At 37.0% G+C, this 10,664-nt stretch overlaps 2 protein-coding genes and 1 non-coding gene across 3 annotated transcripts; 2 read left to right on the forward strand and 1 right to left on the reverse strand.

Annotated features, from left to right (window-relative positions):
* The first annotated feature begins 379 nt into the window (after positions 1–379).
* Positions 380–6,746, forward strand: LOC134743549 (thioredoxin domain-containing protein). The gene is made up of 6 exons (XM_063677051.1): positions 380–578; positions 795–980; positions 2,044–2,182; positions 2,864–3,025; positions 4,195–4,320; positions 5,491–6,746. Exons 1-6 carry the CDS (start codon positions 446–448, stop codon positions 5,690–5,692), a joined length of 948 nt encoding a protein of 315 aa, XP_063533121.1. The 5' UTR covers positions 380–445; the 3' UTR covers positions 5,693–6,746.
* On the forward strand, positions 5,329–5,400 carry Trnai-aau (transfer RNA isoleucine (anticodon AAU)). Its single transcript has one exon. It is a non-coding gene; the product is annotated as a tRNA-Ile (tRNA).
* Positions 6,747–7,171: 425 nt separating the features above from the next.
* LOC134743550 (ELMO domain-containing protein 2) lies at positions 7,172–9,020 on the reverse strand. The gene is made up of 2 exons (XM_063677052.1): positions 8,396–9,020; positions 7,172–8,274 (listed from the first exon to the last, which is right to left on the reverse strand). The coding sequence occupies exons 1-2, from the start codon at positions 8,912–8,914 to the stop codon at positions 7,852–7,854; spliced, it is 942 nt and encodes a 313-aa protein (XP_063533122.1). The 5' UTR covers positions 8,915–9,020; the 3' UTR covers positions 7,172–7,851.
* Positions 9,021–10,664: the final 1,644 nt, after the last annotated feature.

A 10,664-nucleotide genomic window follows, 5' to 3' on the forward strand; every position in this document is an offset into this window, starting at 1 on the left:
TCTGTAGACTTTTTAAGACAAAGACTTAAGGTCACAACACACCATCGCACCGCACCAAGGTCATTGTGCGACGCACCCATAAGTAAGAGCGTGAAAGAGATATTCGCTCTTACTTATGGGTGTGTCGCACAATGACCTTGGTGCGATGCGATGGTGTGTTCCTTAATACCTTTTCATACAAATAAAATTATTTTTGTGCAAAAAATCTAAATGTTAAGGACTCCAGACTCCGCGGCGCAAAGCCACGAACGCGAGTGTGGAGGGACCTTTAGAATATGTAATTTTTGTGACTATATAGCACGTCTATAGGATCCTACCATCTATGGTCAAGCCTGTGGTCTCGGTCTATAATAAAAATTAAAAAAATGTGACATGACAAGTCAAGTCAGTCGAGTCAGACAATTTTCTAACCTCTCACGTATTTAATTCTAACAAATTTATAAAAATGCTACTTAAGCTTAGTTTTTTAGTTTTATTCTTAAGTATAATAAATGCAGAAAGTGGAATATTGCAATCAGTTAGTGATGACGAGTTACTTCAATTGATAAAGGACAGAGAAAAACTTATCGTATTGTTCAGTAAGTATTTTTGTTCTTCTAGTTTCCCTAAAAGATATTTCCTTAATGCAATTAATTGATAATATACCAGCTCGATAAACGAATACGAACAATCTTCTGTTTTTGCGATCTTATTGTATTATACTCTTAGGCGGCATTTGGTAAATATTGTATCAATTATTGTACCTGAATAAAGTTTGTAAAAGTTATAGTGAAATAAAAACTTTTTTATTTCAGCTAAACCTGATTGTGATGTATGTACGAAGTTGAACAACAATTTGGAAGGGCTAAAGGAAGACTTTAAGAAGCATTTAAATGCAGATACAGTCAAGGCTTTGAATAGCCATCTAGCCAGGCTGTACAGCCCGACCAAGGAACCTGCAATTGTCTTTTTTAGACATGGGATACCTTTACTGTACAGTGGTAAAGTGTTTGTAATTTAATATATAAATATTTCACTTATATATTTCGAATAATTATTTTTAAATGCACTGCAGATACAGGTTGATATGCGTTTTATAAAAGTGTGCCATTTTCAACCAAAAGGGTACTTATTGTCGCTTGTCAGTAAGGCGCTATTTCCATATAGCTTCAATCAGAAATCAACCTTATCAACAAGCGACAATGTGGTACCTTTTGTTTGAAAATGTCACAAGTGATATAACAGTGATATAACTAGGTATCTAGGTATAGTAATGCGGCTGATTAAACACCAATAACTTTTGCTAAGTGGACCCTAGGCTGCCATGACCCGTGGCTAGAAACCAGGACAATGCTAGGAAGATGATATATAGCTGTTTTAAGTGATTAAGGCAATCAATTTAAAATTTAATTCATACAATACAAAAAAGAGGTACCTTTTGCAAAGGTTTATTAGGTATTCCGCCTTTAATTCATACTGTAGTCAATGAATGGCAGAACAAAATGTGGTAATAAGTTGATTAAATTACCTACTTTTGCTGTATATCTATAGATGTAGTTAGAATCTATCTATCTATTTAGCCCTTTTATTCTGAGCTAGAGTATGTCCCGTAGCTCAATGTGCCGCTTGGAAAAGGCCTCTAGCTCTTTCCATTGAGGTCTGTCGTGGGCCACTCTTCTCCAGTTTGGGCCCGCTGTGAGTTTGAGTTCATCCTCCCATCTTGTTCGAGGTCTCCTCTGGCCCTGTAGTTAGAATAGTTAGATTAAATGTCAGCCTTCTCTCTTCCTTACCAAATTTATCTTTCACATGACAAGTCTAATTAGGTTTTGTTTCAACTATTTATTCTGTTTATTTTATGTTTAATGTTCACTTGAATCAAATCAGCATTGTGACACTATCACAACTTATCTCATGAGACCATTTCGTGGCACTTTATTCCTTCTATGTTTTTGTTGTAATATGTAATTTGTCTCATTTTTGTTTACAAATAAAAATAGTTCCATTCTATCCTTATTGCAAAAAAAAAAACCAATTATGCATAAATCAAACATCTCGTTTCTGCAGGTGAGCCTGATGAAAATGAAATCTACGGGTTTTTGGAAAAGAACCAATCACCAGTAGTAAAAGAACTCAATGATAAAATCTTTGAGCACATAACTCAAGCTGCTACTGGTGCAACTACCGGAGACTGGTTTATTATGTTGTAAGTTTACTTTAAAAAATGTTCATTATTAGGTATTTAAGTAGCATAGCTCTAGTAAAACTCACAAAATCGCTATTTTGGGTTCCATACTAGAGTTGGGCCGAATATGGACTTTGCCGAATACGAATGTTTAGTTCAGATCGTACTGAACCGAATATTCGGTTGGGGTAAAACTGCCTAAAACGCTGAAAACTAGGTCATACAGGTATGAAATCTGCACTCCGCACCCTTCCTTTGCCCTTCCCCTCTGGACCGGCCGGGAATGTTTATAAAAGATATGGAACCGTCTCAAGCTTGACCGCGAAGTGCACCCGCGCCAGCTAGTGGACGCCCTTAAAAAAAGGATTTGTTTATTCGGTAAATATTCGGCAGTTCGAACCGAACTATTCGGCCAAATACGAACATTGTTAAATATGCCGAATACCGAATATTCGGCCCATCTCTAGTCCATACCTTAAAGGCAAGCTGTGTTGTCCATCTGTCAGCAAGCATTTGGCAGGTAGTATCTTAAGAATCATAGTTTGAAATTCTGTTGTTGCTTTACTTTTTATTTATCACTCTGAAGTCTGAAGGCCACTGGCATGTACCACTGTTACATGCCAGTGCTTTGGGACATATTGACATATTATTAAAATGAAGACTAACGATTCTAAAATAATTGTTAAAAAAAATAATTCCCAGCTACGGTGCATCATGCGTGGAATGCCAGCGACTGCACGCAGTGTGGGAAGGCGTGGGCGCGACTCTCCGCGGGCGAATTAACGTTGCGCGCATAGACGCAAATCTAGCCGGCCTTAATACTGGCAAGCGGTTCCAGGTCTCTAAGCTGCCAGCGTTCTTATTGTAAGTACTGAGGGCCTACTGCGAACACCCGAAGTTGGCAAATTGCGGGCATCTTTCTCTTTTAATCCAATTAAGGCGCTCAAGTGGCAATGGGCAGGACACATCTCAAGGTGTATAGATAACAGATGGACAACATTAACAACAAAATGGAAAGGACCATTACCAGCGAAGAGGAAAACTGGAAGACCTGTCAAACGGTGGACCGATGACATAGTAGAGGTTGCCGGGAAAGACTGGATGTACAATGCCAAACATAGATATTTATGGAAGAAATGGGAGGAGGCCTTTACCCAAACGGGATCCATACCCCAAGAAAGAAGAAAAAATAACAGAAACAACAACAGCATAAAAACATATTTTAACCAAATTTAAAAAAAAAAAAAAAAAAAGAAAAAAAAAAAAAAAAAAAAAAACTAAATAATGGAAAAGAGTATGGAAACAAAGAGGCTATAATAATAATAATAAAAAAGGCGCAATTAGAGTGACAGTGAAAGATGCCCGCAATTCGCGAACTTCGGTGTTCGCGGTAGGCCATCTGATGGACAAATATTCGTGTTACCAATTTGATAGCAGAAGATGGCGCTGTACGGCCTCGTACATTATGCGGTAACTCTGGTTATTGTAATATTGACGTTTGACAATAGGGAATATTACGCGAAACTGCGCAGGGGGCGCCACTACCACAATCTGAATGTCTATCGCAAAACAAGAAAATCGAAATTTCGTTATCTAACATCTCTGTCACTCTTGCATATTCGAGCGATATAGAGGCAGATAGCGAAAGTTGGGGTTCGGGTTTCCCGGTAGATCCTCTGCAAACAAACCGCCTTGATGCATCAATGTCACATTTTATTATCTCTGAAAACTTGTCAAAAACCTGTTAAAGGTACAGTATGTATAGCTGCACTCTGGTGGCAGAACATGGCAGTAATATCCCCTATTCAGTTACCAATAAAGGCGCGGTATAGCGCCATCTAGTTCAACAGTCATTACACCTGTTCCACAATCAATAACTCCTCAACTATCCTACTAGCGTTGGTTCTTATCTTTATGACGATTTTTTCTGTCCTAAATGATATGACCATAGTTTACGAAAGTCATCGAAGAAATGCTTTCTGCAGCTAATTCCTTGCTTTGAAGTATTTAACAATAAGATGTGTTTGTTTCAGTTTCCGCCTTGGTAAAGTTTATAGGTACAACATTCCTAAAAATGATGTAAAATCGTTCGTCACGTTTGCTCAAGATTGGTACAAAAATGCAAAGGCTGAGAGTGTGCCTCTTGTTTCATCACCATTGTAAGTATATTTAAATAATTAAATTAATTTAGGCTTGAATTTTATGACAAGGCGTTGAGGCTATTGAGCGAGTTTTTTCTTCCCATCATCATCTTCCTCGCGTTGTCCCGGCTTTTTCCACGGCTCATGGGAGCCTGGGGTCCGCTTGGCAACTAATCCCGAGAGTTGGCGTAGGAACTAGTTTTTACGAAAGCGACTGCCATCTGACCTTACAACCCAGAGGGTAAACTAGACCTTATTAGGATTAGTCCGGTTTCCTCACGATGTTTTCCTTCACCGAAATGAGGCTAGTAAATATCAAATGATACTTCGTTCATAAGTTCCGAAAAACTCATTGGTACGAGCCGGGGTTCGAACCCGCAACCTTTGGATTGAAAGTGCTCTTACCGCTAGGCCACCAGCGCTTCCTTTTGTTTATTCTTCCCAATAAGAGGATAATATCGTTTTCACCACACCAGCTGGTAAAGGCTCTCTTGATTGTTCAAAACCTACCTAATGAAAAAGTTGCTTTTTATCCACATGTGTGGCAAAGTAATCGAATGCAAATTCCGAGTTGTTTCCTTATGTTGGCTGGTAGATTTGGCTTTTAAACGATGAATTTGAATGGTAAATATTTAATAATGTTCATTTAAATTAGATTTTATTTGATATTTTACATGTAATCATAATCATAATAATTTATTTATAAAACCAATTTAAATTAATTTTTAAATTTTTTGTATTTTCCTCGCCTTGGTGTGGTGAACAATTTTGTGTTTCACTAGGTGGCAAAAAACCAATAACAGAACTATTCGTAGTCGCCCAGATAAACACCTCAGTTGTGTATCTAATATGTGATTTCTATTTTCTAACTTGCCTAAGAAATACCAGCTATAGTTTGAGACTAGGTCAAATTAATGCTAGAAATAAAGGAAATGTGGAAAACTCACTGTCTTGTTTAGGGGGGCGCGTACCCCTAAGTCGCATATGGATATAAATATTGTGTAAAAATTCGCTGTCAACGTGTAAGTTTCGGTAGCTCAGTTGGTAGAGCGGCGGGCTAATATCCCGGAGTCGTGAGTTCGAGTCTCGCCCGAGATAGTTTTTTTTCTAACATGTGGTATCGTTTGCAGACATTTCTGCTTGATAAATAATACTTTATGCCAACTAATTTAAGATTGATTTTGACAGTGACGAACTCGTGGACTGGTGTGTTGAGATGATTAAATTTGGCGTTGCCCTTGGACTGGAGCTGCTGGCCAAGTACCCCTGGATTTGGCAGATCGGAGGAGCCGGTTTCGGCCTCGTAGCCATCACGGCTCTTATTGCGTTAGTCAAAGCTGGCCGATCAAAACCAGCGAAGGAGACGAAAAAGGAGAAAAAGAGCAAATAGGACGTTTTGATTTTGAACAGTGGTTCTCATCCTTTTTCTGCCAATGACTAGTAAATGGTCAATGGTTAGGAAGTAAATGCTTACAACGTGAAAGTCAAAATGTTGATTTATTTTTCTATTTATAAATTCTTCGGGCTTCTACTGGTGCTTCCAGGGACCATTGGCTAAGAACCACCCAGAGAGACTGACTCAGCATTTATTTGAAATACAGCCAGTGGCGTCAAATTGTGATTATTTATGTATTGTATGATATAAGTATGTGTTTACATTTGGTATGTACAAATATTCGTGTCTGTTTATATATTCTAAGTGGATTCGTGCAAGATTGACAATATAACAAATTGCGTTATTTTAAGTTTTATCTGACAAATAGGGGATAGCTTCGTGCTAATTTTTTGTCTTTAAATACATATCCAGAAGAGTCTAGCTAGATTCAATACATCTGATGCCTGCCAACCCTGCCATACAGTCTACTATCACTGTTAGTGAGACCAGATCATTTTGGATTTGATTTAAGTTTCCGTCCTAAATTAAGATTATGTATTGTAAAAATCTAGATGATCTATCATGATAGTAAGCTGCATTATATTATATTTTTCTACTTTTGTATAATCTAAATATTTTTAATGAAATAGAGTTTAGTTTGGTATTGGTAGGTATCTTTGGAATAATTTGTTAGTGAGACCATTCCTTAATTAATTGATTGTCAACCTTTTATCAGGCTAGGGGAAGGCATTTATTTCCCATATATGGCACTTCCAACATGTGTTGTATTTAGTAGGCCGGCGGAACAGGTTTTAGGTTACTTTTCTTATTTTTTGATATATGTGGTTAATTATTTTATAGAGGATATTCACAGTCATTTGGTATAAAATTTGGAATAATCCATTCAGTCATTTTCATTTTAGAAGCAGTTCAAAGTCAGCAGTGGAATGTGAAATTGTTGAAATTTTTCTAATAATTTGTTAGACCAAGTGGTGAAAATGTTACAGTATGTCATACATTTGTGGTCTACTCACAAAGCCCTTTCATTTGTTACCCCACATGGTATGTTTTAAAGAACAAGGTTACAATCTTTGTACTGCTGACTTTATGAAGTCACAGCAACTACCCCCACCACTTTCGTACTTGTCATATCATATTTGTGTTCAGGACATCAAACTGGGTGCATTGATACCAATACCATATTCACTCATATCTGAGATGACATGAGCGAAAATCGATTTCTAAAAGACTTTTCAAGAAAAGGCCAAGCCACTAATTTTCAATGAGTAAGATTGAAATTAAATTCTCATTGAACTCTCAGCCTGATAAAGGGTTAAACAAACTTAATAGTTTTATTTATTCTAATGTGAATTTAATTCATGTTAGCTTCAATGCTATGTTATGTATGAATCATTACTAATCTTACAGTTAATAAATATTTCAGAATAACTTATTTACTGCTGGACGGCTGGACAATAGAAATAAAACAATGAATAAAATAGTATGTTGCATTTATTTAGCTTGTTGCATCCTTAATTTATTACAAACACACATTAAAGCAGATGTTACTTGAACACCATTTAAAACAAATCTTGACAAACACAACCCATCTTCACAAAACACACCCAAGTAATCTAGTAAGGTCCCTGGTTACCATGTACTGCTAGGTATCTAACACCTCTAATGTACCTATACTAACCATGCATACTAGTTAGACATTTTTAGTTGTGTACCTAAAAACGTGCTACAACCAGACATGTACTTAACACTACACACATGTAAATGGAGGATTAATTATACATTCAGTATGGGTGAAACAAAATGTAGTTTATAAAACAGTGCACAGTAATAAATAAGATTGAACACAATATTTTTATGTACAATTGAGATGGTTAATGTCTTGTAGAATCACAGTGGAGTCAATAAAATTGTGGCAATTTACCCTTTTTCAATAGAAAACACTGAACATATCTATACATATAATTTGCAGCATCTTGCAACATCGGTTATATGTAAATACTGTACAGATCAAATAAATTGCTTTATTAAGGCAATGTGGCAAGAACTTGCATGCAATACTACAACGCTCAAACATAAAAAGGGTGAAAATAAATAGAGATTAAAAAAACCTTAAAAAAAATTAGTATAAAAATTAGACTAGCAACAGGTTATTGTTATATTGTATCAACTTCTATGTTAATTCTAAATACTGAGGCTGGATCAGCTAACTCAGTTCTGACGGCATCTTCAAACCTTTTGAATATTATTGAAAATTCCATCATATTTTCAGGTTTTGATTCTATCCACATTTTGTCAAATTCATAGAAAAGGTAGCAGTAAAATCTGTGGAACAAATTCATATTGGGTAAGTACTGTTTAGCATTAAACATATATGTTTTAGCAGAACCATCCTTCATTAAATAATATGCCATGGAAGTTAGGTTAATGCCCACAATTGCAAAGGTGTAGCCATATTTCGGATGATGTGAATGGCTCAGAACATGGCTTGCAGCTTGTGGATACTCTGAAGCAAAAAACAACAAGTTTTCCAATCCAAGCAAACCCATGCCACGGAAATCAGTCTTGGGATCATCACCCTGGAAAAAACCAAACATGAACACTTGCAAAATTGCATTTAGTTCAGATAGATGCATGCTCATTGAATATTTACAATAGGAATATTGTAATCAATTCAAAACATACACAGTATCTACTGACCTGAAATCCTATGTACTGCCATTGCTTAGTCACTCTACTCTCTAGATCTTCATTGGGTACTAATAAACTCCAAAGTTTCAATAGTTTCTCTTCATGATCAGGGATTTTACAGTCATATGGAGTCTTGCGCATTTCTTCTACCTCTTGAACTAACATTCTGTAACTCCAAATTTGTTCCAGGCATCTTCGAAATGATACAATGAACAAATCGTGGAGTTTTGGATTTATTTTTTTCGCTCTGAGAATGATAGCCACAGATGGATTTAATATTTCGGGAAAGTTAGAAGGAACAAACCGTCGCTCATATACTACTGTATCTAAATATGAAACTACTTGCTTTACGTCTTCAGTGCGGGATAGCATCAGAGATCTTTCTACATTGCATGACCGCTCCGCGCCAGGTTTATCGCCATAACATATCCTTTGTAACTCGCATAGTCTTGTTGTTTTCCTCAGAAACCATTTAATGAGAGGTCTCAAATACCATTGTAGTACTGACCAAACATTGAAAAGCACCATTTTAATAAATTATTCAATTATTATCTTTTCACTTTATACATTTTTTACAGGTTGACGAAATTGTTGTCATGACGATTTCACATTTTATTGACATTGACAGTGGCAATGACACTTTATGATATTCCTGAACACAAAGTTGCCCTTTGGAAATTATTTGTCTATGGTTTTCCGAACCACGACGGCATTTTAAGCTACTTACAGACGGGCGTACCGGACCGCGACCGTGGTCTGGTCAAAACATCTATAGTTTGTCAAAGGACTGTCTCATTTCAAACATAGACAGAGAAAATCATATCTGTCTTACACTAGTACTAGCACCCAAAAGAAAAGCATGAGTACAGTTTTTTTGTTCTTATTTACTGCCAATTTGGTTTGACTAATTATATCTCGCTGTCACTAAGCCGTAATGCTCGTATCAGACTACCGCCCGCACCGCGATCTTGGTGCGCCGCACCTATAAGTGAGAGCAAGAAAGAAAGAGATCTCTTTCTCGCTCTCACTTATGGGATAATGGTGCGGTGCGGTAGTCTGTTATAGTTGCTTCCTTAATGGACGTACGCATGATCGAACAGGTCTCTGACCGGACCAAGGTTGCGGTCTTGTACGCCCGTCTGTTACGATTTTAAGATACTGGTTAGGCACTGGTACGCCTGTCCGGATGGAAGAAAAAAAAGGCACTGGTATTGACAGACCTGACAGTTGGTTGACACTTGACACTGACAATACTGACATAACTGACAGCATGCTGACAGCGGTAGCGGTTTATGCGGGAATGAAACTTACGCTCGTTATTACTTTAATTTAATTTGTTAAGATTTGTTACAATTGCATCACGATTGTGTAACTAATGCATCTGAGATAAACTGCACTGCCAACCGGTGAGTTTTGAATAGTAATTCTTAATTTTATAAAATTATATACTTGCATGTGATGTGTTTAGTTAGGTAGCTTTCTTATTACGCAGGGTTCCTTAAGTTGGGTCCACGGACCCCTTATTAGGGGTTCGTAGCATGTTTATCAGGGGTCCGCAGTAGCTCAGGAAATCTTGTGGTAAACTTGACGATACCTAAGTGTAATAAAACTTACAATAAAAGTAAATTTTAAAATATAAATAAGGGTTTTTATTATTTTCCTAAAATAATTTTAGACCGGGGTCCGTGGAATTGTTTAAATAGTCCGTAACTGCAACTATTAAGCGAGGTTTAGACTAGCAAGAACTTGCATGCAATTTACGTTACATTGCGGTATCTGATCAAACTTTTGAATGCAGTTTACCTTAGTAGTCGGCAATGTACCGTAAATTGTATGCAAGTTCTTGCTAGTCTAAACCTTGCTTTACGTCGTAGCTTCGCAAGTGCCTACAGGCCTACAGCATTTCGTTGGCCCTATATTTTATGTCGTTTCTCGAGGCATTGAACATATACCTCTATTTGAGCGCTACAATACAAATGGGCTTCAGAGCAATAGCCAAGCATCTAAGAATGTAATTAATGAAAGTTGGTATCGGTTGGCATATTTTCTTTACTTATGAGTTGACTGTAACGAGTTTAATGGAATGGACACAAATGGACATAAATAACACTGTTTAGTGTTTACAAAATCGTTTCGAATATCATTGTTAGGAACGATGTTAGGTTTCATACGTCGTTTCATTGGCTCATCCTTGCATTGATACACGGGTAAGTACCTTTATACTCGGGTCATGTGATAACGAACCATGTATAAAAGTGGTAATCCCATGAAGATCCGA

This window comes from Cydia strobilella, chromosome 8 (assembly GCF_947568885.1).
Source record: "Cydia strobilella chromosome 8, ilCydStro3.1, whole genome shotgun sequence".
In the NCBI taxonomy this organism is placed as follows: Eukaryota; Metazoa; Arthropoda; class Insecta; order Lepidoptera; family Tortricidae; genus Cydia; species Cydia strobilella.